Below are 27,407 nucleotides of genomic sequence, written 5' to 3' on the forward strand. Positions count from 1 at the left end.
AACCTAATTTTGGCATTCTGTCCAATATGAACTGGGCTTTCTAAGATTAAGTTACTGTGATCATTTCCTTATGGAGAAAAGCTTCTGACAATCCCCCAAAAGGTTTTTATTCTGAATATTTTTCCCCTGTGGAAGACATGCAATCCTGTAAGCATTTGCACATGTATTTGAAGCTATAACTCCTATATGAATTAAACAAAACAAAACAAAAACATCCCCAACTATTAACAAGGGATCTTTTAATGAACTGATATAAAGTTTTACAATGTGTGATTTATTGTAGTCATAAAACACCAACTTGATAATGCATATTTATTACAATAAAAAGACTGACTTATGAAAGAGATTTAACGAAGTCTATACTGACTTCCTGACATCTTTAAATGCCGCGAATGAAAAAAATACATCTCTTTTTAACGTAATCTCTCCTTTCACAACTTCAGTGTAACATACAACAAAATAATGAATATTACAATAAAATCATAGAATCATAGAATCATAGAATATCTGGGTTGGAAGGGACCCCAGAAGGTCATCTAGTCCAACCCCCTGCTCAAAGCAGGACCAATTCCCAGTTAAATCATCCCAGCCAGGGCTTTGTCAAGCCTGACCTTAAAAACCTCTAAGGAAGGAGATTCTACCACCTCCCTAGGTAACGCATTCCAGTGTTTCACCACCCTCTTAGTGAAAAAGTTTTTCCTAATATCCAATCTAAACCTCCCCCACTGCAACTTGAGACCATTACTCCTCGTTCTGTCATCTGCTACCATTGAGAACAGTCTAGAGCCATCCTCTTTGGAACCCCCTTTCAGGTAATTGAAAGCAGCTATCAAATCCCCCCTCATTCTTCTCTTCTGCAGGCTAAACAATCCCAGCTCCCTCAGCCTCTCCTCATAACTCATGTGTTCCAGTCCCCTAATCATTTTTGTTGCCCTTCGCTGGACTCTCTCCAATTTATCCACATCCTTCTTGAAGTGTGGGGCCCAAAACTGGACACAGTACTCCAGATGAGGCCTCACCAATGTCGAATAGAGGGGAACGATCACGTCCCTCGATCTGCTCGCTATGCCCCTACTTATACATCCCAAAATGCCATTGGCCTTCTTGGCAACAAGGGCACACTGCTGACTCATATCCAGCTTCTCGTCCACTGTCACCCCTAGGTCCTTTTCCGCAGAACTGCTGCCTAGCCATTCGGTCCCTAGTCTGTAGCTGTGCATTGGGTTCTTCCGTCCTAAGTGCAGGACCCTGCACTTATCCTTATTGAACCTCATCAGATTCCTTTTGGCCCAATCTTCCAATTGGTCTAGGTCCTTCTGTATCCTATCCCTCCCCTCCAGCGTATCTACCACTCCTCCCAGTTTAGTATCATCCGCAAATTTGCTGAGAGTGCAATCCACACCATCCTCCAGATCATTTATGAAGATATTGAATAAAACCGGCCCCAGGACCGACCCTTGGGGCACTCCACTTGATACCGGCTGCCAACTAGACATGGAGCCATTGATCACTACCCGTTGAGCCCGACAATCTAGCCAGCTTTCTACCCACCTTATAGTGCATTCATCCAGCCCATACTTCCTTAACTTGCTGACAAGAATACTATGGGAGACCGTGTCAAAAGCTTTGCTAAAGTCAAAAAAAGTAAAGTAAAAATATTTTTTTAAATGCAGCAAAGAATGTTTTATAAAATAGTCAAAGTAGAGCAATAGTAAAACAGAACCAAGTCACTAGGGAGCAGATTTTCAAAGATATTCAGACACCTAAAGATGCTGATAGATGCCTGGTGGGATTTTTCAAAAGTGCCAATGAGAGTTAGGTACTTAACCTGATTAGGAGCTTTTAAATATCTAGTCCGGTGTTTATCTGCATCTTTAGACACCTAAATACCTTTGAAAATCTGGCCCTAAAACCTACGGTTCCTGATTATGTAACTTTGTTAAACAAAACACTGGGAGTCAAATTTTCCAATATTGCCTCAAAACTTGTGCACACAAAACGTACGTATACACCCACTTGGGTGTCTGCAAACACAAACATATAGAGTGAGTATCCATCTGATTGGCACACCCCTGGTGCACACAAATTCTTGCAGGCAGAAAATTTGCAAGCACAATTTTGGAGGGTAAGCAGATCCCATATTGAACATTTTGTTGTATATATTTATTTCCACTATTTTGATGGTTTGTGTACCTGTAGCCCATGGTTGTTCATGTAACCATTAAAAGTAATGAAGGGCTCTAATAAGATCATAATATATGCAGTAACACAACGAATGAACAGGGTGCTGCTTATGACTTTTCATCCAACCCCCACTGTGTGACCAAATCTTGATTATTTAACTTTTCAGATAACTAGAACAGAAAAGTTGATTGACAGAAAATTAAATAAATAACATTTTGGTGTGTGAGATAGAATCATGTTCCCTATTAATCAGTTCCTTTGTGGTGTGCAGGGTAACATGATATTTATCACTCTACTCTCACATACTCCTTTGGGGTGTCATTTCATGGCCTACCCATAAAAACTTCACATTTACAGGAACTGGCCCTCTATTACTGTCGATAACATCTAATTGACATGTCAAACTCCAAAGAATGTAGTAAATTGTAGTATCACTTCAAAGATGAAAATAAACTGGTAAAAAGGTAAATCATTATCTGTCTCTCTGTAACAACATACAAACATGCTAGAGATTGATAATTAAGGCAGAAAATTCTTCTTCCACTATTCTCACCACACCGAATTAGCTATTAACCTGATCTTTGGAAACAAGGCCACTCAGCTTGTAATTCAGTCTTGTGCAATTTGAACAGCAAAAACACTGACCCAAGTTCATAGTGATTCAAATTTGAACTATTTTAGACATGAAATATGGCTGTCCAAAAAAATGAGTGCAATTTTTGGTTTGCATCATGTCAGAGAGCAGGGAGATGATAGGTTATCTCCGTATGATTCTGGTGAGACTAAACTTTGAATACTCATTCAACTCCCTGCATCTCAACACCAAAAAGATATAGACATATTGGAGGGAGTTCAGAGAAGATGACAAAAATGATTTAGAGGCTGGAGGGATTGATTTATGAAGAAAGATTAAAAACTAAATATTAGCTAAACTTGTACAACTAAGGTGGTGGGAGAGACAGAATGACTGTCTATAAATATGCTATTTGAAGAGTGTGAAATTCAAGAAAGGAGAGTGCTTGTTTAGTGTGATATAGGGGAAGCAATTAAGTGAAATTAGATAGGCACATTCAGACTGAATATCAGGAAGGATTACTAATGGTAGAAATCTACTAAATTGGGGAGTAGTTACCATCAGAAAGGGGTGAAAGCCCTGTCACTTGAGTCATAGGAAATTGTACTGACTGAATATAACTCTAGCAAATATACTGTAGGGAACAATCCTGCAGCAGCCCCCAAGGGATGAACCTGAAGACTTAATAATTCTGCTCCATCTCTGATTTCTATGATTCATGTATTTAATTTTTCCGGTACAAACTTTACTTGGAATGAATCAATAGTTTAATATTGTGAATGCGTTATAACATTTTGTGCCAGCCAAGTGGTATTTTCAATGCTATAAAAACTACACATGATTTGGTCAGCCAAGGCAAAATTGTGATTTTTCAAGGGTGTAATGAAATTAGATCCTGCATGTCAGCAATCTAATTAGGACAAATCTTTTCGGAAGAGAACAGAAATGCCACCTTTAGCACAAGATACATTAACCTTTGACTTGGTTTGTGTCTGTACAAGTGATTCTAACAGTCACTGTGGTTTAATGGCCACTTCTATAACAAAGGGCAGCTGCAAACACTAGCGGCACCAGGCATGTGAAGAGCAACCTATCACCTAGTTTGTGAACATTCAGACAGTTTCTATTAATTAGATAGCTAAATGACTATCTTATACAACAATCAACTCCACAGCAAATAAACACTACAATCAAATAAGAATTGCAACATTAGGTAGGCCTTCCCTTACACCACAGGGTAATCAACCCTCTCTCATAGGGAATGCCTGATGTTTGGATTATTATTTTGTGGTAACAATTACAATGGCGTTGGTTATGGGGGTATGTGTATTTATTTATATTCAGATGAAAAATATTTATTTTCAGAATACCACAGCTCAGCAAAAGCAGTTTCTCAAGATATGGTTGGCCATGAGATGCCTTACAGATCCAAATTTAGCCAAAATGTCATTATTTAAAATATACAACCATGAAATGGAAGAAGAAAAGAAAAAAGTGTATTCATGAAAAAAGCCAATGATATAAAAAGACTTTTTAGGTCCCATCCAGGCCATAGTCCCAGGGATCAATGCAGGATTGTTTCTATTATATTTTCTAGTGTTTTGTCCAGTGTAGTTTTGAAGATATAAGAGCAGGAACTCCATTCAGTACTTTTCCAAACATTCAAATATGGGCAGGCAGTCACCAGTACTCTCCAACCCCTGTTCCACCAACTGTGAGTGTGCCCTTGACAAGGGGATGGGAAGCTGTATTAGTGGAAATGGTGTGTTCAGGTTTCAGGTGCATAGGTTTCAGTAACACGTAGATTAGTTTAGCAGCCTATTAGTATTTGTTAGGTTCACCAGAGTTGGCAATAGTTGCACAAGGTTTAGCAGACATCTCCAGAGCTGCTCGAGGCTGGGAGCCAAACTGAAATGTGATATGTTAAAGGTGCAACATACAAGTCAGTAAGATTCATATATTCATAGACTTTAAGGCCACAAGGGTCCACTGGGATTGTTTAGTCTGATCTATTTTATAGCACAGGTCATAGAAGTTCCTTGAATCTCCAGTATGATGTCATGATAAGTCCATGAGTCTAAGTTATTGTAATGTACATACTTAAGGGCCATGTGATGGGGCGCCTGCCCTGCACTGGCCCTGATAGGGTTAAAACCCAGCCTGAAGGGCTGCAAGGAACAGCCAATTAGGGCAGTGGCTAGCACCATGAACAGGGCTGCTAGGGCTTGCAGGCCCAAGGCCCTGGGAGGAGGGTGAAGGAGCCAAAGGCAGGAGCCAAAGGTGTTCAGGCTGTGGGGAAGTGGCCCAGAGAATTGAGACAGATTGCTGGAGAAAGAAAGGAGGGGCAGCGGGAAACTGTTGTTTACAGGCCCAGAGTAGTGGGTGGGCCTGGGCCTTGGTCTCCCCCACCACCGGTGAAGAAGTGGCCAGGCTATGGACTGCCAAGCCACTGTGAGGAGCGGCTAGACTGTTGCAGAAGGAGTCCCCCGGAAGAGGGGAACCCGGATTGTGACATGGCCGGAGGGCTGTGATACAAAGCAGAGGCAGTGAGACTGGAACTGCAGTGGGTCTGCAAGTGGAGACGAGGACGGGAGAGCCACCACCACTGGAGGGCACACCCGCTGACCGGCGCTAATTCCGAAATGGCCAGCAGGAGGCGCCAGTGTGGTGAGACAGGCCCGAAGGTGGTATAGGTCCCTGAGGCTCCTTTACAGTATCTTATCCATGATCTCTAGATTTGGTCCTATGACTGTATTAAACAGTAAGGCAGGTGCAAAAAAACATAGCATGGTGGAATATTAAATTGATGGACAGTTGTGCCCTCTACAAAGCAAGCCCCAATTGAAAAAAGAATTTCTATAAAGAAATATTACTATAACTACAAACAAGAAATCCTGGACTAATGTATAATTCCATTTATTTTCTTTTTACACACAATTTATTGTAAGAATATTACAAATGTTTGATCAAACTGGAGATTGTCAATCACTAGCTATAGAGAAAAGGAAAACTAGAAAACTTTCTAGTTCAGAAAAATAGATCATGTGAGTCCCACGTAGGAGGAAAGGGTAGCTTAAGTGAAAGGACACCACCACAATAGTGGAAAGTCACAGAGGTATGGTACAGCAAGTCAACTAAGTTATGAAAACCAAGAGTATAGTTTTGAATTGGCTTTGGCTAAGGAGCCATCAGCAATGATGGAAGATGGCAAAAATATCTTGTTTCGAGTAATAAGAGAATAATCTGGCTGCCACACTGTGGCATTCCTGAAGTTGGAAAAGTAAGGATTTAAAAAAAAAACATAATGAGGTAATTGCAATAGTTGAAATGAGAGGTAATTAAGACATGAATATAGATTTCTTGTCAGGACTGAGTAAGGATAAAATCTGGTAATATTCAGGAGATGGCAACAAGCAGACTAAAGCAGGAAAGATATGGAAGTATAAAAAGGGAAAAATCAAGGGTCCAGGGCTGGGTCCAAGTTTTCTAATTTTGGGAGTAAAGTTAAAGTCTGAGGCACAGCAGAATCAGATACACTGAACAAACAGGATGCTCTTTCTCAGTAGGAAAAAAAAAAAGCAACAAGTTTTTTAAAGCCAATTTATCCAGAATAAATGAGTCAAGCATCTAATTAATGGCTTTTAGTCAGAGATGGCCACCATTGGAATAACCAAAGAAATTAATGATTTAAAAATGTCTGAGATACTAACTTCCTTATCAAAAAAAAATCTTCCATAACAAAAATATAGAAAAGAACATTGACAATGAGGAAGTGACTAGACATTATAAAATAGCTATTAATAAAATGCAATTAGGAAATATGTAGAAAGTTTGAACACATACAGAACTGATTAATTTACACTAAGGCCCCATTTACACCTCATTGACAGTGAGAATCAGATCCATAAAAGTCTGGGTAGTCTATATCCTAAGCTATTAAGCAAGTTAGCAAATAAACTTACTACACACTACTAGAAATTAGTTTTGAAAACTACTGAAAAAACTGGGAAGTACCAAGAAATTGGAGAAAAGCATATCTAGTACTAATCTTCAAAAAAAGAAAGGATTCTAATTTCTGTCTTCAGTAAACAAGGGTAATGGGTGTGGTGGGCAAGGCCCCCTTACTCCCAAATGATTTCTGGGTGTTGAAATGGTCTGTTGGGGTGTCAAGGTTCCTCCCCGACTCTGAACTCTAGGGTACAGATGTGGGGACCTGCATGAAAACCTCCTAAGCTTACTTTTACCAGCTTAGGTTAAAACTTCCCCAAGGTACAAATTAATTTTATCCTTTGTCCTTGGAATATCCACTGCCACCACCAAACTCTAACTGGATTTACTGGGAAACGCAGTTTGGACACGTCTTTCCCCCCAAAATCCTCCCAACCCTTGCACCCCACTTCCTGGGAAAGGTTTGGTAAAAATCCTCACTAATTTGCATAGGAGACCACAGACCCAAACCCTTGGATCTGAGAACAATGAAAAAGCATTCAGTTTTCTTACAAGAAGACTTTTAATAGAAATAGAAGTAAATAGAAGTAAAGAAATCACCTCTGTAAAATCAGGATGGTAGATACCTTACAGGGTAATTAGATTCAAAACATAGAGAATCCCTCTAGGCAAAACCTTAAGTTACAAAAAAGACACACAGACAGAAATAGTCATTCTATTCAGCACAATTCTTTTCTCAGCCATTTAAAGAAATCATAATCTAACACATACCTAGCTAGATTACTTACTAAAAGTTCTAAGACTCCATTCCTGTTCTATCCCCAGCAAAAGCAGCATATAGACAGACACACAGACCCTTTGTTTCTCTCCCCCCTCCCAGCTTTTGAAAGTATCTTGTCTCCTCATTGGTCATTTTGGTCAGGTGCCAGCGAGGTTACCTTTAGCTTCTTAACCTTTTACGGGTGAGAGGATTTTTCCTCTGGCCAGGAGGGATTTTAAAGGGGTTTACCCTTCCCTTTATATTTATGCCATGGGGCCACTGACAGCTGATGTAAGTTGCCCCATTTTATGTCGGGGAGCATCCTAGTGCCAAAACGTCTCCCCAAGTAGAGGCACGCACAGGTGGCTTAAAACCACCATTGTCCAAATCTCTCAAGCTGTGCCAAGTGCTCTTTGGCCACAACTCAGTATTTGGGCCTAAGTGTCCAATTAAAAAAGCTAGAATTTGACATTTCAGTTCATTGAGCCCATACAGAGTATTCTTCATAAACACTCTATAGAACAAGAATTATTCTCCAGAATTATTCAGTGAATATTTCTGAAAAATGATGAATTGAAGATCATAATCTGTTTATGGACTATTTACAAAATGAAGAGACAAAATTCATTTTCTACATTTTTCTATAGCAATTATTCACTCAGATTTCTGATATATTACTCCTAAAAATTAATTCCACTTGGCCTGGAGAAAAACACTATCACATGGATTGGAAACTGGCAAAAAGAAGGTAAACAAACAGTAAATGGCAAAATCTCAAGAATGGAAAAGGTTTCTTATGGAGTACCCCAGAGATCCATGTTTTCTCTGACCTTGTTGATGATCATGGGGTGGACTTTAATAGCATGTTAAGGAAGCTCACAGATTACATCAGTTTGGGAGGAGATGCCAGTACCAGTGATGATCAATATAATACATCTATGGAAAAAATAATGCCACACATATATGTTTCCTGGGAAAGAACAGTGATACCAAAAGAAAACCAGGGGCTTGTCTACACAGCAAGTTACTGTGCAGAAGCATTTCTTTGCTCTTGAAAATGATTTGGTTGCAATTACAATCCATGTGTTGGTTGCATATAAAGAGATCACATCATATAATGGCTCCACACTGCACACTTTGAATATTGCACTCACTCTGGACATCTTGTTAATAAAGATATACTAGCAAATTGGAGAATGCTTACAGAAGAACAACAAAAATGTGGAGCTGGAGGGTTAGATTTTTGAGGAAAGATTTAAATATGCATAGCCTGCCAGAGATGACTCAAGAGTGGAACATGGTAACCACTACAAATATCTGAAAGAGAGAGGAGCTATTATTTAGTATGATATATGGGAGTATAACTAGAAGTAATGGAATGAAGTTAAGAAAGTAAAAAACTTACAGAAGGCAAATTGTATTAGATGACAGAAAAGTCTCTGAATGAGAACTAATGAAAATACCAACACTTAAACACATTTAAAGTAAACTGGCCACTGAAAATAATTCTACATCTTGAAAGACAAAATCAGTGAAAAATCCTGGGCCATAGTCTGATTTTAGTTTAGTTTTGAAAGACATAATTGCTGCCTGCTCATAAAGTGACCTATGAGTCTAATCTGGCTAGCACAATACCCACGAGACTTAGAAGATGTATTCATAATTTATTGTCATCTTCAAAATACCGAGCTGTACATGCCAAAAAGAGTTACGTATCCCACAAAAAATATGTAAAGCTCTACCTGACTGGCTATAGGCTAATATAAAAGGGAAAGAAGTATTCATGATGCAATTTACAAGAAATGTACAATTCCTTCCACCTCCAGATCACAAAGTACACTTCTATGAATTTCATATTTCTCCACAGGAGTGGTCTGTCCAGGTGGCCATATCAGTTTCTCAACATCTTAATTCTTTAATATCTGCAGAAATGGCCATATATTAAATTTCTCTGCTTTGCACCATTTCTTCAATATCCTTAAATATCTTTACCAAACTAGGCATTAAGGTCTTAACTACATTAAACCTCTGAGTAACATCTACAGAATGTTGATTTTAAATATAAGCCTATTCTCTAATGGCCCAGAACTGTGCAATGAGCAATCCTGAGAGTGATAAAGAATTAATCCAGTACTGTAAACCAGAAGAGGTTGAGTGCAGCAACACATTCAGCTGGGAGGGTGAGTCTTTCGCCCTCATTAGCTGATTAAGAAGCAAAATTGAGAGGATTAAATATTGAGGGGAAAGTTTTTAAAAAAAATCTCATACATCTTATTTTCATAACCATGGAAGAAGATCTAAATAATTAGAGTGAGAGCTCATACAGCAAAAAAAGAAAATGATGACTACAATAAGCTCAAAGTATTCTAAAATAGATCATTTCCCTACTCCAGCATTTGTTGCACAGAATATATAATGTTTTGAAAAGCCTGAGAGACTGCTAACAACTAAGTCAGAATCTCTCTGTTTAACGACAGATCAGCTGTACATCTGGCAGTCAGTGCATTAATCTTTCCTTCTCTAATGAACTGTGCATGCTACTGGCCATGATCTCTTGTGTGTCAGCACAAGTCATTTCTGCTTTCATATAGTTCTAATTCTTAGGTTATATTTATAAAATGGGAAGCTGTCTGGCAACAATGTGACATCTATAGCTCCAATGGACACCATTGTGGGAACGCTATATCCATTTCTGCTGAATTTGAACTAGATAAGAATCAGTCAAATATTGGACTGATTAAAACATCAGGATATTTCCTTATTTCTGCAGTAGCTTCTGATTTAAGTTTTTGTAAAATCTAAATTTTAATTCAGAAAAAAATCTACTTTAACCAATTAAACAAATTCTAAAAGGGTGTGTGTGTGTATATATATATATTATATATAAACTATTTATTTATTTAAGAATTTTTAACAAGCTTACAAATTCTTGCCATGTAAATATCAAAAACAAAACAATCATTACAACAGTTGTTTTTGTTTAAAGAAACATTATATAGGGATACAGTCATCAGATCTTTCTATTTAATGAGGTGTTACCACATTACAAAGTGAGCATCATTATGACACATATGTCACTTCAGGGATTTTATTGAGTGAAATCTCAATATACACATATTAACAGAGCAGGCATGTCTATCAAATATTATTATTCAAAAAAATTGACAGGTGTGTTGTGTTTTTTAAGGTGAATGTACTATGTCTGAGTATTGAATAAAAATAACTAAATATTTAAGTATCAATGTCTGTTTTGCTCAGTACATAGTTAGCGTATTATTTTTTCTATAACCACAACCTCCCATATTTTTTGAACCATTCCTCTATAGTTGTACTATTTTTCTCTTTCCTATGAGAGGCTACCAATAGTTGACCGGTTACTAGCAGATGAAAGTAATTTTTCATTTCCTCTTGTCACCATTTCCACTAGCAAGCCCAAAGAAGATTACCAAAGGATCATTCGGTAATAAATATCCAACAATTTGTGATATTTGGTTACAGATTGCATCCCAGTACTCTCTAATGACTTGACATTTCCGCTATATATGCATTAATTCTCCTCTTTCACCACAATTTCTCCAACATGCATTCCCATTCCATCTATATATATATTTAACCTAACTGGTGTGAGATACCACTGAATCAGAATCTTATTATTTTATTGTGCTATCTATTAAAGTTAGCTTTCCGTATAAAAAAGAAAATTTTTTAGAAATTTCTCTCTCTAGAAAGCTAAGAAATATAATGCCTGACTCAAAAGTACTGGAATTGGCAAGAATGGGCCAGTTGTAGCTAGTTTTGCTCTCTAATTAAGTTGGAAAATTTTACTGAATAGCTAGTCAACTGTGAGTGCCCATGATTCTCCCAATCTTTGAAGCTTTCTGGTTTGTGATACGGGTTAAGATGTGGATTATTAGCGGTAGGTGTCACTGGCAAAGGAAAAGAACTGATCTTATTTCTATCCCAAACCTACAAAGTAGCCTTTGTTAAAGGATGTGTGTAAATGATGTGTGGGCATGATTTTTTTTATTAATCCATACTAGCATAGTGATATTTACACTGCCACAATTTTCTTGTTCTATGAAGACCCAGTGTTTGGCTGGGTTAGGGCATTCCCACTCCACTTCTGCTTAGAGCTGGCTGGCTTGGGAGTACCATAGAATATTTGGAAAAGCTAGTCCCCCATGTTTAATGGGTCTGTAAAGGGGAGATATTTGTCATTAAATGTGCTATTGTAATGTTACCCAATTACAGAAACAGATTTAATCAGTAGACAAACATATGTGTTTCTATATAGTTTCAGAACAGCCAGTATTTTCAGCTGAAATTAGACCGCTTTCACCATCTTCCAAAGCTCTGGAAGCTTTATATGTATAACTGAGATTGTTTGATATGATTACGCACTCAAATGTTGAGAAATGTCAAAGGTAAGGTTATATTTGCAACTCTAACCATGCCAAAGAGAATCATGGCATACTCATGGTTAACTAGCTATTCGGTAAAGAAACTTTTCTAACTTAATTAGAGAGCAAACTGACTATAACTGGCCCACTCTCCCCTGGTACCAGTATTTTCAAGTCAAGCATTATGTTTCTCAGCTTTCTAGAAAAGCTTTTTTATACAAAAAACTCAAATAAAGCCATATATCCTCCTGAAGTATTTCCAACAGCCTAAGACATACATGAGTAGCATCTTGTAATACCATTCATTCTTGCGTACTTTGCTTTCATTGTCATAATGGTCCAGTGTATCTTTATTGAGTTACACTTAAAATTCTCTTCTCTCTACAGTATTACATTTTAATAATTTACAGTTACAATGTATATGCTTATGCAACTTTAACTACGGCTGCTGCTGATACATCTGCTAAAATAATCTAAAGAGAAAACAGGTTAAATCAAGAAATGAAAAAAAAAAAAAAACCCAGTATGAAGAGATATTATACCCCTTGAAAGCCTTTTTAACATTTTGATCTTCACTGTGGATACTTCAACTTCAAAAGCCTCATAATTTACATTGCTTAACATTTACAAATATCAAAAGAACAAAACAGAAGATAAAAGGTTGTAGGCTATATTTTCCAAAAGATCTGCTCATGTTGCAAATGTAAAAGCATCAATTATACCTTTAAACGGATGTGTGCAAGTTGCATTTAGGAGTGCTTTTAATTCTCTTCAGGTGACATTTAGTAGTAAAACTACTGTAACCCAAAAGAAGAAAGTAGAAATACGTGTGGGGAGGAGAGGCTGGGAACTGTCTATTTAAACAAATTACATATTTCAACCTTTCCCAATTGTGATTAGTCATTGAGTACCCAAATTTAGTTGAGGCTTCTGCATACATAATTATGATTTATTTAAAAGCACTCGTGGTAATAGTTTGTTCTCCATCACCTACAAATGAAGTTACTGAGGGAGACATTTGATTCTGAAATTGGAAAATGTTTTACTCATTATGATATGTAGTAAAGATAATCAGAAGGAGGAGACCCCCACCCCCTTTTTTTGTGTGTTAAGAGGGCAGTCAGACACTGGGTTATTTAAACTTTCAGGAGAAGAAGTTTCATAGACAGAAATTTGGCAAACTATACTTGATAAATATGAAAAGTTAAAAGTTGATTTGGTTGGAGGGGACTGTTTACATTTTGATATCCCTGTAATTAACGTATCAGCCTCTGAATTAATAAAATCAGGTTTTCACATTGTACTGATTTTCCTTTAGTCACAGAGACACTTGACTGAGTGAAGCGGACACCAAGCTGTAAAAAGTGCAAAGAGGAGAAGCCAAAGATAATCCTGTGGTTAAAGCACAGAACTAGGAATGAGAAGATCACGGACTTTCTGTGAGAAATGGGGTATGTCACAACCTCAGGGTACTTCAGCATGCCCATCTATAAAATGCAGATGATAATATTTACATACCTGACAATGATACTGTGAAGCTTAAGTCATTTAACAACTGTAAAGTAACTTGAGGTCTTCAGGTGGAAGGTGGTAAAAATGGGCAAGTACTGTGTTCTAGTGAGAGAAGAGCAGTGATCAGGATGCAACTCTCTGTGTTAAGTTTTCTTCATCTATTTCTGGAAAAATACCCATGTTACTTCACATATGTATCTGAGCACCAAATATGGGGTCATGTTCTTTGGCTAACAGAAAAGTATGACTATTCTATATACTTGAGATACAGCCAAGAATTTCTGAATTCTTTTCAACATATTTAAAAAATAAAATCACATTGATATGAAAGACTACAGCAGTCAAATAGCCATCTTTCCATAAAAACTGACAATAGTTAGTTCATTAATAAACATCCATACTTATTTCAGGTCAGTAATAACATAAAACATACTTTTTTAGAGGGAATAAATATAATTTTAAAAATATTCAGGAAGACTCTCCTAGATACCACTTTTGTTAGGGACCAATTAGTGTATGAAACTCATAATTTTATACAGTGAAAGATTAACCTCTTTGCTCTTTTTCAATGAACGATCTTTATTAGCCTCATGTTTGAGAACCTATTGCTCTTTAAAGGAAATGAGACCCTCAAATTTGAGATTTCTTGTTATACCTAAAATTTTCCCAGAATTACAGTTTGTAGATTAAATAAGCCATTTTCTTTGTGATAAAGGGAAAATGTTGCCTGGATGCATCAAGATTCTAACTTCCTCCATAGAAGGCTTTGGCTCTTTCATTTGGCCAAATCCAACAGTCCTTTACTCAGGTCCAGCTCCCAGAGAATTCAAGAGTTTTGCCTGTATGAAGATGGCAGTACTGACAAAGGTTAAAAATCACGGTCCTAACCCTGGAGTGTCTACTCATACAATATTTCAGACTTCTATGAGCGTTTTGTCTGAGTAAAGATTGGAGAATCGGTCTCCATATTTGTTGAAAATGGACACCTCTTCTGCTCTGTGCCTGCACTGAACATATTTTAATAAAAGATAGTTACCTTTTCCATAACTGGTGTTCTTCGAGTTGTGTTGCTCATGTCTATTCCACAATAGGTGTGCGTGCTCACCATGTGCACTGGTGCCGGAAGTTTTCCCCCTAGCAGTACCCATGGGGGGGAGTGCCCCAGCAACCCCTGGAGCGGTGCCTCTATGGCGTGGTATAAGGGGAGCTGTGTGCTTCCCCCACCCTCAGTTCCTTCTTGCCAAACTCCTCCAACAGAGGGGAAGGAGGGTGGGATGTGGAATAGACATGAGCAACACATCTTGAAGAACACCAGTTATGGAAAAGGTAACTGTCTTTTCTTCTTCAAGTGATTGTTCATGTCTATTCCACAATAGGTGATTCCAAGCTATATCTGTTGGAGCTGGGTAGGAGTTCACAAAAATTCTCGGGATGGAGTACAGCCCTGCCGAACCCGGCGACATCCCTGGTTTGGGAGATGATCGTATTGTGCGAGGTGAACGTGTGAACCGAGGACCACGTGGCAGCCTTACAAATGTCCTGGATGGGGATGTGGGTCAAGAAGGCAGCCGACGAGGCTTGCGCTTGAGTCAAGTGCACTTTCACAATCGGTGGCAGGGGGATACTTGCCAAATCATAACAGGTACGGATGCATGAAGTGATCCGGTTGGAGAACCACTGAGTGGAGATCAACCGACCTCTCATGTGCTCAGTCGAGGCGATGAATAGTTGCGAGGACTTTCTGAATGGCTTGATCCGCTCGAGATAGAAAGCCAGCGCCCGTCGCACATCAAGCATGTGGAGACGGCACTCCTCACTGAATGCGTGGGGCTTGGGGCAGAGGACTGGTAGAAAAATGTCTTGACCCATGTGATAGGTGGAGACCACCTTCGGGAAGAACGCAGGGTGTGGGCAGAGCTGGACCGTGTCCTTATGAAAAACCGTGTATGGAGGCTCAGAGATCAGGGCCCTGAGCTCCAAGACCCGCCTGGCTGACATGATCCCGCCACCAGGAAGGCCAACTTCCACGAGAGGTGGGACCAGGAACAAATGCCTAGCGGCTCAAACGGGGGCCCCCGTGAGATGGCCCAACACCAGATTCAAGTCCAACTGCGGGACCGGGGGCCTAACATACAGAAAAAGACGGTCCAACCCTTGAAGAACCGGCCAATCATAACATGGGAGAATACCGTGTGACCCTGCACCAGCGGATGGAAGGCTGATATGGCCGCCAGGTGCACCTTGACTGATGAGGGTGCCAGGCCCTGGGATCTAAGGTGGAGAAGGTAGTCCAGGATAAGCTGGATTGGGGCGGCCACTGGGGAAACGCCCCGCTCATCCGCCCATCTGGAGAACAGAGACCACTTTGCCAAGTAGGCGCGTCGCATGGAGGGCCGCCTGCTTTCTAGGAGGACGCGTTGAACTCCTTCTGAGCACGTCCTTTCTTCCCTACCTAACCACTGAGCAGCCACGCCGTGAGGTGGAGAGCTGCTAGGTTGGGGTGGAAGAGGCAGCCCCAGACCTGGGAGAGCAGGTCCAGGCGAAACGGCAATGGCCACAGTGGAGCAACCGCCAGGCCCACGAGGGTCCCGTACCAATGTTGCCTGGGCCATGCTGGGGCAATCAGGAGGACCCAGGCCTTGTCCATCTTTACTTTCTCCAGGTCCTTGCTGATCAGTGGGAATGGGGGTAAGGCATAGAGAAACTGGCCTGACCAGGACAGGAGGAAGGCATCAGAGATAGCGCCCTGTCCCAGTTCCCCCCTGGAGCAGAATCTGGGATAGCGCCGATTCTGCCGAGTAGCGAACAGGTACACCTGGGGAGTCCCCCACACTCTGAAAAGAAGCCTGTGGTGGAGAGACCACTCATGCTGAGAGAAGTCCCTGCTCAAGCGATCCGCCCGTGCGCCCAGTAGATGGAAGGCCTTTAGGCAGATCGCGTCAGCTATACAGAAATCCCACAGCCTGAGGGCTTCGCGGCAGAGGATCGGGCCCCACCTTGCCTGTTGATATAGAACATCAAGGCTGGTGTTGTCCGTGAAGACCCTGACCACTCTGCACTCTACGCACGAGTGGAAGGCCACTCACGCCAGTCGTACCGCCCTGAGTTCCTTGACATTTATGTGTAGGGTCAGATCCTGAGCTGACCACAGACCTTGGGTCTGAACGTTCCCCACAAGGGCCCCCCAACCCAGGTCCAAGGCATCGAACACCAGTTCCAGTGACAGGGCCGTGTCCCTGAATGGGACCCCTTGGAGCATGTTGCTTGGGGCGGACCACCACCGTACGGAGGCAATCTCCGAGTCAGGTAAGGTGAGGACTTTGTCATCCTGTCCCTGGCCTGGGAGAACTCCGAGGCCAACCAGAGCTGAAGGGGCCTCATCCTGAGTCTGGCGTGACAGACCACGTACGTGCACTCCGACATGTGACCCAAGAGCTGGAGGCACGCTCTGGCTGCTGTCACCAGGAACCTTGTGGCCGTGTCGATGAGCCCCTTCAGGGTCTCGAACCTGTCCGGTGGGAGGGAGGCTCTGGCTGACGAGGCATCCAGGAGCGCCCCGATAAACACTATGTGTTGAACTGGGACTAACGTGGACTTGGTGTTGTTTACCAACAGGCCCAAAGCGGTATACGTGGACAGGAGGAGCATCACATGATCCCTCGCCTGCGGCCGGGAGCTGCCCTTGACCAGCCAATTGTCCAGAGAGGGAAAGATCTGGACCCCCTTGGCGTCTGAGGTAGGGCGCTACCACCGACATACATTTTGTAAATACCCTGGAGGCAGTGGACAGGCCAAATGGGAGGACCGTAAATTGGTAGTGTTCCTGCCCCACCACAAAACGGAGGAAGCGTCTGTGCCCCTTGAATATATGAATGTGGAAGTATGCGTCCTGCAGATCGAGGGCAGCGTACCAGTCCCCGGGATCCAGGGAGGGGATGATGGAGGCCAGGGAGACCATGCGGAACTTGAGCTTCACCATGTATTGGTTCAGACCTCACAGGTCCAGAACAGGCCTGAATCCCCCTTTGGCCTTCGGGATAAGGAAATAGCGGGAGTAGTACCCCTTGCCTTTGAACTCCCTGGGTATCACTTCCACAGCTCCTAGACCCAGGAGCGGCCCCACCTCCTGCTCGAGCAGAGCTTTGTGCGAAGGGTCCCCCAGGAGGGACGGGGGCATGGGATGGTTGGGCGGGGAAGAAGTACACTGGAGGGTGTAGCCCTGGGAGATGGTGTTGAGGACCCATCAGTCCGAGGTCAGCTGCAACCGCTCTGGGAGGAAAGCACACAACGGATAGGAGAAGGGAATTTTACTGAGAGTGTATCCCTGATGAGAACTGGCAGGGTGCCCCCGAGTGTCCTGTCAAAACCGCTTTTTCCCCGCCTGCTTGCCCTTGGAGGACCCAGGTTGGGGGGCAGGCCGAGACTGCCTCTGAGGGCGCCTCTTATAGTTCCGCGACTTCTTATAGGAGGCCTTGTATTTCAGGTGGGTGGCCTGAGTGGGAGTCTGTTGCAGCTTTAACTTAGATTTAGCCAGAGCTGGAACACAGAGACCCAGAGTCTGGAGAGTCGTGCGGGAGTCTTTCATGCCATGCAGCCTTGTATCCTTTTGTTCCACAAACAGAGCTTTGCTGTCAAATGGGAAATCCTTCATGGAGGTCTGTGCCTCACTGGACAGCCCAAGAGACAGCCCAGTCCCTTGTCATGGACGCCATGGAGGTCATGGACTGCGCAGCCGTGTCTGTTGCATCCAAAGCTGCCTGTAGGGTTGCCCTGGCAGCCACTGTACCCTCCTCCACCAGCGCTTTGAACTCCTTCTTATTGCGCTCCGGGAGTGAGTCCTTGAACTTGGGTAGGGAGCCCCACAGATTGAACTCATACCGGCCCAGGAGAGCCTGGTGGTTTGCTACTCGTACCTGAAAGTGCGAGGACGAATAAATTTTTCTTCCAAAAGAGTCCAGCCTCCATGAGTCTTTATTTTTCAGGGTTGGGGCTGGCTGGCCCTGCCGTTCCCTGTGGTTGACTGACTCAACCACAAGGGAGTTGGGCGCCAGGTGGGTGTATAAGTACTCGTGTCCCTTGGCAGGTACAAACTAGGTGCGTTCCACCCTCTTAGAGATGGGGGCCAACGAGGCTGGTGTTTGCCACAGGGCATTTGAAATTTTTGCCACCCCTTCATGGAGAGGCAAGGCTACCTTGCCCGGTGCCAAAGAGGACAGCACATTAAACAGGGAGTCCGAGGGCTCCTCCATCTCCTCTGCCTGGAGATGAAGGCTTGATGCCACCCTTTTTAAGAGTTCTTGGTGGGCCCTAAAGTCCTCCTGCGGGAAGGAGGAGGGCGGGGCCATAATCGCCTCATCTGGGGAGGCCGAGGAGGCCGGTGCGGTACTCTGGGTGTCCATCGGCACCAGAGGGTCCACCACCTGGTGGGTCTCCAGGCATGGTGCCAAGGATGTACGTCCCACCGACTCCTTCCTCGGAGGTCTGGAGAGGGAGGCCGATGGTTCTTCTGAAGCTCCGGCCACCGGGGGCTGTGTCAGAGGTCACGGTGCCCACTGGTACCATTGGGCCGGCCACTGGGCCTGGTGCCCCTGCACCTGCTGTGGCACCAGCAGAGCCAGTTGTTCAGCCTGGCTGGCATAGCCCATCAATGGACGACTACGAATGGAGGCCGCGCTGACGTACGACCTGCCACTGTCCCTCGACCAGGAGGAGCGGCAGTGCCGGAAGTGACATCAACCATGGGACCATGATCGTGACATGGAGGACCGGTACTGTCGGTAACAGCTGCTCTGCGATTGGCTCTGACGGGTGTACCTGCAACGGCAGGACACCGGCGATAGACGCCCGGGGCTGTGGAGGCGATGCCTTGGCGGGATCTTGGAGCGGGATTCCGAGTGGGAATGGCATCAACATCCATGCCATGACTGGCTGCAATAACCCCTCTGAGACAAGGACCACTGGCGAGGTCTGCCTCGGTCCCGTGGGTATTCGCTCCTTGAGGTGGCGTGGTGCCGGGAGACTCGGTCAGACGGAACCCAACCAGTCTGGTGGGAGTCGAGGGCAATCCACGTGGACTTTGCCCTGAACGGTCGCTGGGTGGCCAACGAAGTCGGGAACATTCCCTTGACCGAGACCAGTACTGAGCCAGGGGTGACTGCTGAGATCCCAGCAGCAGCTTGCCTCTGGAGCATGGAGCTGACATTGGCGGTGCTCCTGGTACTGTCATGGACATAACATCCCGGGCAGCCTGCAGGGCCTCAGGCGTGGAGGGCATCCGGACATCTGGGGAGGCCTGCTCAGAATGGGCCAGGCTACTCCATTCGACCTGAGTCGGAGACCTAGAGGCCGGTGGGGATTGAGGACTGCCCGACATGGGTCTAGCCTCTGTCCTGGGTTTACTTCGGTGCTACTGTGAAGAAGGCATCTTTCTAGCCTTCTTGGCATGCCCCATGGATGGGAAACAGTGTCAACTGGTCGATGGCGCCGGAAGGTCGCTGCGCACTGATACCGTGGTACCCAGTGCCGACTCGGAGTGGCGCGCTGGAGTTGGAGTCAGCGCCGACTCCATCAGAATGGCCCGGAGCCTAATGTCCCCTTCTCTCTTGGTCTGAGGCTTAAACAACTTGCATATCTTGCAACGATCGCTGATATGGGCTTCTCCCAAACAGCACAGACAGTTCGCGTGCGGGTCACTCCTTGGCACAGATCGCCTACAAGTGTTGCACGACTTAAAACCTGGGGCGTGGGGCATGCCCTGGCTCAGGTGCTCTAACTAACTGAACTAACTAAACAGCTAACTAACTACAGGTACCAACACTGAATGAACAAGCAGTTCTGGGGACGAGCTACAGAAAAGCTGGAGCAGAATAGTTTCGACACACCTTCACTGGTGGCAAGAAGGAACTGAGGGTGGGGAGGGCATGCAGCTCCCCTTATTCCGCACCATGGAGACGTCACTCCAGGGGTCGCTGGGGCGCTCCCCCCTTACGGGTACTCCTAGGGGAAAAACTTCCGGCACCTCTGCACATGGAGAGCACGCACACCTATTGTGGAATACACATGAGCGATCACCTGAAGAAGAACCTAATTTATTTTTCACCATATATATTATATATTGAGATTTATTTTAGTGGTCTCTGTATCTGAGGTCTGAATGACTCAACATCTTGGTCTCTCAGCCTTTCACCTTTGCATTTCTTATTGCAGCCATTGCATAAATCAAAGATATCACAGAATAAGTGAAATGATCTAAAATGCTGAGAAGTCTTCCCTCAGACGTAAAGCATCAGAAAGCAGGTTGGATAAAATCCAATGACTTTTTTTAAGTGGGGGAAAGCTTTTATAAATTTAAATAGGATTTTTTAGATTGAAGTTAAACACATTTTCTTTGTAAAAATAAACCTATTTAAAATTTAATATGAAATTATGACAATCTATGTTAAGGCATAATTTTACCTCAGTCTATTAAAATTATTTAAATTGAATAAATATGTAAGATTCAAGTAGTACATGTTTGTTGCTGAAGTTTTAAAGAAAGTCAAACTACTGCGCTGGAGAAAGTCATTGTCTAAGCACCTGGAACTAGAGTTTGTTGAAGAGCTAAACCAGCTTTTGACAATAGTAGCTACTTCTACAGTGCAGAGAGAATATTTTTTTCATTTCAGCTCATAGTTGAGAAACCAATTGGGACTAGGCAATAAAGCTTGTTCTCCTCTTTCCATCTATGAATAAAAATGAGGTGTGAGAGGATGCAATCTACTAATTCTAAAATCTTGGAGGACATGGTGACTAGAAATAATCAGTTCAATTCACTATCTACTGATAACACTTCTTTTGTTTAATAAATCAGTTAGTTTTAAATGCAAATCATGTTTTGATAATCTTGCTTTTTCCCCTTATGTATCACACATGTGTAATTTAGTTTTACATATTTAATTAAAAAAAGTTTAAAATTCTGGTTTTGTGCATTTTTAATTGAATTTAAATTTCCATCCAAATGCAGCCTGACACAAATCATGAGTAAACAAAATCTAATAAGCAATACATCATTCACCATTTTCTAATATAATATAAAAATGTAAAAATCAAGAATCTGAATGAATATATGTTCAGCTATATAATTGCTTAAATAAATGTGTATAGATGTCATGAATCCTTCTGATTCACAAAAAGTAGTACCAATTTAGTATAAAGCCTATATTTAGTTGCAAATCAACATGTTTTAATGGTTATCAACCAGTAAGAATCAATCTTTCTTTTGGAAAATAACTAAAAAGTACAAATGCAAAACAAGATTAAAATTGATTATTTAAATCAATACACCTAATGAGAAAGTAGAAAGAAAATGGAGTGAGGAAGAAGGTGGACATCCTGAAACAGCATAGATAGAGGAGAGTATATAAATTTGCCTAATGTAGATGTGGACAGTATAGTGAGAAGCCTATAATATGGTTGGTATCTCACAGCTACAAACAAGTCTATCTTGTATAAAATCAAAGGCATAAGAAATACAATTGGTGAAGTAGTTTGAAATAAATGCAAATTCCTTATCTTATTTAAGAAAACAGAAGAGAAATCATAAGTCTCATAAAACTAACAAAAAAGCTGTTCTTTAAAAGCACCTGAATTCAGGCGGTCAAAGCAGAACTCTCTGCTGAATTATGAGTTTGAGAGAAAGTATTTAATCCTCACTTCTGTGGACAGTGATTGAGAAAAGTCACTAAGTCTGAAAGGAAGATAATGAGCCGTATACAAAGAAATAATAGAAGGAACAAGTTTGACTCTATAATCCACGATTTTGCTTTAAAAGGTTATCAGCAGAACATGGCCAACTCATACAAATTCAACGGATCAACTACATGTTGGCATAATACTTTTAAAAAGTCACAGGCATCAAAACAGCAGGCAAGAAATCTACAGGAGGGCCATGTACAAGACAGATAAACGACAGCAATGGCTTGTGATGAAAGCACCATGGCATCTCATCTCATCATCATGATTTACAAGACTTACAAGGTAGCACAAAATCAACAATTCTGGCAGCAGCTGGCCTTGTTCAAACCCAATAGGGATAAGTAGTTGCAAAGATGAATATATATATGTGAATGAATGGCTAATGCAGAGTGTGGCTATCTTGTTCTCCAACCCCTGACTATGTCGTAGGGTCTCAGTTGTTTTACAGCTTACACAAAGACATAACACTCCTTTTCTATTGCAGAATAATTCTGTTCGGTGGGAGACAGTTTTTTGCTCAGAAATGCAAAGGGGTGTTTCTTGTTATCCTCCCCAGTTTGCATCAATACAGCTCCAAGATATGTGCTGGGTGCATCAGAACACAAGTCAAACTTTTTCTTCAAATCTGGACTGGCTAAAATGGGTGTCTTTGATCAAATTTGTTTCACTGCATCAAAACCCTTTTGACAGATGTCTAATCAAACCACTTTTTCTGCCTTTGTATTCTGGCATAGGTTTGTAATAGGACCAATGCTGTTAGTGAAACCTCTCACAAATTTTTGACAATAGATCTATGAAAGATTGAACCAGTTTTTATTTTTGGGCCAATTCACAATAGCTTCCACTTTCCCGAGATCTGGGTAGATTTGGCCTCCACTCACCCAATGACCCTGGTTAAGAGATCTTTGCTGACCCCACCATACATTTTGACACCTTCACTGTGATGCCTACCTCCTCAAGATTTCTCAATACCTTTCCCTACTTGTGTTTTGTGTTCCTCTCAGGTGTTGCTAAATAGAGCAATATCATCTATGTAGTTTATAGCAAAGTCCTGGAACCCACATAATATCTGATTATGCCTATGGAATGTATCCCCTGCATCAGTTAATCCAAAGAGTAGTATCTTAAACTCCAAAAGTCCAAAATCAGTAATGAATGCAGACTTTTTCTGTGACTCAGTATCCAAGGGAACTTGCCAAGATTCCTTGGTTAAATCCACAGCGGTTAAATACTTAGCTAAGTGTATCTAACATATCATCCACACAAGCATCTGGGACTGTAACAGCATTACATTTTCTATAATCCACACAAAACCTTACTGTACAGTCTTTCTGTGGGACACTAGGATAATGAAGAAAACCCAGGGGGGCTGTCTGAGACTGCTACAATTTCCATGTCTAGCATGCTGTGCATCTATCTCCCCCTTGATCTCTTCCCTCATCCCTGTTGTCCTGTAAGCCCTACTGGTTACTGGGTGTGCTTCACTGGTGTTAATCTGATGTTCTCTCACGTGAGTCAGGCTAGATTTGTTAGAAAACACCCCTTTCTGACTTTGTAACACACTCATGACTTCTCTCTTTTCTAGTTGGGTTATCCTTTCACTTCAATTAACACTCTCTAACGGGGTCTCCCCCTTACTCTCAAACATTAAGTCTAAGAGAGGCAATACTCTGCAGCCCTCATCTGCATAGCACATCATGTTTACTATAGCCTCCCTATTATATTTTCAGTATGTTAATGTGAGCAGTTTGGGGTAAGCCCTGACGGTAGGTTTCTGTACATGCACTTAATTTAGTCTCTTTATCACCTCAAAGGATCCTCCCATGAGTTCTGCTCTTTTTCAGGGACTAACACCAGAAACAAATCACCTGCATCAGTGGTTCTCTACCTTTCCTGACTCCTGTACTCCTTTCAGAAGTCTGATTTGTCTTACGTTCCTCAAGTTTCACCTCACTTAAAAACTACTTGCTTACAAAATCAGACATAAAAATACAAAAGTGTCCCAGCATACTATTACTGAAAAATTGCTTACTTTCTCATTTTTACCAGTACTGGAAGAAGCAAAGACTTCAGTCCAGAAGTTGACTAATGAAGGCATTTATATTGAATTCTTAAGTGAACAGGACAAGAAGTGTTTGTTAAGACAACTGAAAAAGTACACAGACTTGATTCTTAAAAATCTACAACAGCGACTTCTAGATTCTACTCAACCTCTACGTAGCTTTTACAGATCCCTGTCCTATAAAACACCGACAGTTGAGTGGAGTGAGGCACTACCAGCAATGGGGCTGCCATGTGCTCAGGACAGAATAGAGAATTTGAACACAGAGTGGAATATCATACGACGAATGAATGAAGATTTGACTTCAACTTCTTTTTTTATCATCACTAGTAGCTTGACCTGATCTTTATGCTATGTTTCCTGGGCTGAAAGAAGTAGGAATTCATCTCTTGCTACTCCCAGTCACAACAGCTACAGTTGAGCGTTCTTTTTCATCATTGAATAGAATTTTGTGTTCTGAAAGAAGTCGCCTTCTGCCTGATCACATGAATGAACTAATGAGCATACTAACTGAAGGAATGGAAGTACTGGACACACGAGAAGCCACCAAAGATTAATGCATTGCATTCAAGAAGTTAATTAACAGAGTTGTGCAAAATTATAACAAGAAACCAAGAAAGATGTAGAGCTTCATAGAAGGCTTGAGTAGCCAATTTTAATTTGTGTGATGATTTTAAAATCTAATAAAATGATCATGAAGCATTTTTCAGTTTTTACTATGGTGCCATACAGCCCACCTTCACCCTCACGGTCTCACCCCTCATCGGCCCTGACCCCCCTGCCTGTAAATCTGAACCCCCCCCCCCAATTTCAATTCCTGGGGAAAACACTGGGCTGGGGAATACCTTTCTGCTGCTCTAGTACTAAGATCTGTATTTCCTGTGCCTTCATTTGCTGCTTGTATGTTCTCTCTTCTATTTTGATCGCTGCCATTTGTCCTGTCCCTTGTAGTTGGCCTTGGCTACCTAGGTCGCCTCCATTCACCACTGGTGAACCCGCTCCTCTGCCTCATTGTTGGCTTTGGCTGCCTCGATCATCTCTAAGCACCGTTGGTGATATTCTGCTACCACTGCAGCTTTTCTTTTTTGTGCTGCAGCTCATGCAATCATCTCTCGGATTGTCATCTTTGCCATCTGCACACACAGGCCTCTGTCTCTGTGGAGCTGCAATTTGGCCAGCTCTACCTGCACAGCTGTCTCCTGCAGGGGTTAATGTCTGGCTGGTTTCCCAACCCTGGGTCACCTTCCTCTTCCTCCTCCTGCTGCTGCTCAAAATACCGGATGAACAAGCTTCTCAAATCCTCTGCTGATCTGTCTTGCTCCGGAAAACCATATTTCAAACATTGGCTCCCAAGCTGCTTTTTATCCATTGCGTCCAAGGAATCTGACTCATTTCCCTCCTTCTGTGTTGCATTTCCCTTAACCCAAAATAAACAAAAGAAAATAATAAGCCATAGTTCGTACTTTGCTTCTTCATTTTTGAATCCATTGGGGTCTGCTTAGCAAGTGTTTGGAGTGTGAACCTCAGTAGGCTGATATTGGTGTGCAACTCCTATAATGACTATACCACTATGACATTTTGGAGATCACCCAGACTGGGAACGGTTTTTCATACAGCCTGCCCTGTAACTTTGGAGTTCCTTGGTGCCATGAGGCCACAATTCAACACCCTGACACCAGCAGCCTGTTTACAAGCACAAGGTCTCACCCTGGCTTCCACCAGCCTAGTTACTCCTTGCAAGGTAACACCAACAGCCCTTCCAGTCCCGAGTCTTCCTAAATCCATCCTCCCAGAGTTCTTAACTACCAGATACTTGGACCATTCCTCTCTGGTTCATCATTCCTGACAGGGCAAAACCAGTCCCCCAGTTATCAATTCATTTTGTGTCACATACACACACAACATGCAGTCTGCACATCAGAGACCTGTTTCGCATAAAAATAAACAAAAAGTTTATTTAGCAGAAAAACCACAGATCTCAGGTGAAATAGTGAGGGAAAGCAAACATATACATGTTACCCAGAAAATAAACAAAGACGTGACTTCATGCTTTACCACTTTCATATTAGATAAAATCTCTTTTCTATTACAAGTTACTTATTGCCTTAAAACAGTTCCACATTGTACCCACTAGCTATAGGGCAGGATCCAGTGTTCACAGGCAGGGTCCCACTAAGTCTTTGTCTACACCAAGCAGCTTTTAGTGACATGGCTGTACTGCTTATGCCACGCTGCTAAAAGGTGCACAGAATAGCTGCTGTTTGTCAAGCTCTCCTGCCTACAAAAAACTTCCAACCCCCACGCGCGGCAGCAGCTTTGTCAACAGGAGAGCGCTCCTGCTGACAAAGCGATGTACTCACCAGCGTTTTTCATTGGTAAAATTTTTGTTGTTTGGGGGTGTGGTATTTTTTTTTTTTTTTAACACTCCCGAATGACAAAAGTTTTGCCGACGAAGTTCCAGTGTAGACAAAGCTTTAGAGGCTGTCCCTCAGTTTCTGGATGAAAACTTCACTTTCAAGCCTCCTTTTTAACAGGATTTCTCCACCTGCACCCACTTTTTTTCCTCTCCAGGTATGGTGACTCAAGGTTATTCAGAGTGGGATAAATTCTCTCTTGAGTTGATAGCCAGGATTTCTCAATGTCCTCCCATTCACTTTAATGGCCCACCGTTGTCTTTTTCTGGGTTGTACGATGGATTGTTACTAGAGTGCAGTTTTGTGTAAATATGTGTCATGCGAAGTGCCTCTCCCTGTCTGGTCACTCATTGCCCTGCCTGCAATGAAGTCGAGCCAAAGATTATGGACGCAGTTCTCTAAATACACAAATACAAAAATTCATAACCACAGTGGGTATACATAACTCAAAATGACCTTGAAGTTCAGAACATTACAAGCTTTCATAAAAGACCTTACTCGATATACTTCCATAGTACAATAATATAGCATTCAATCAATCAGTTCAGCTGCTTATTTTTGGGGCCTAAACCTTCTGTTCTCCCTTTGGGATGTCTGTACTCTGATCATCACAAAGAGTATGCACCTATAAGTACTGCAGACAGATACCAAAGAGAGCAAGAGAGACAAACCCATGCATATTCAAAACATGAAAAATAAATTCCTCACTACTCAAACCAAAGCATTATTATGCTTTATGAGCTAATGTCTAATAGGAAGTCAAAAAAGAGAAGAATGAGGGAGAGGAACAGAGAATGCATTTGTGTATGAGCAATACAAT

The 27,407-nt window shown here is 42.2% G+C and overlaps 1 protein-coding gene across 4 annotated transcripts in view; it reads right to left on the minus strand.

Moving 5' to 3' along the window:
• The window catches only part of BTBD9 (BTB domain containing 9), a 300,205-nt gene that overhangs the window by 38,309 nt on the left and 234,489 nt on the right, over positions 1 to 27,407 (minus strand). Inside the window, exon 10 of one of the 4 annotated variants that reach the window (XR_012158194.2) lies at positions 25,019 to 25,590. The exons of 1 other annotated variant lie outside the window; for it this stretch is intronic. Coding sequence is in view for 2 of the 3 variants with exons in the window: in XM_073338552.2 (XP_073194653.1) it covers positions 13,411 to 13,480 (70 nt within the window). In the remaining variant the exon portion in view is untranslated. 2 more of the 4 variants (XM_073338552.2, XM_073338553.2) reach the window with 2 other exon arrangements.

Source organism: Lepidochelys kempii, chromosome 3 (assembly GCF_965140285.1).
Source record: "Lepidochelys kempii isolate rLepKem1 chromosome 3, rLepKem1.hap1, whole genome shotgun sequence".
Classification (NCBI taxonomy): domain Eukaryota; kingdom Metazoa; phylum Chordata; order Testudines; family Cheloniidae; genus Lepidochelys; species Lepidochelys kempii.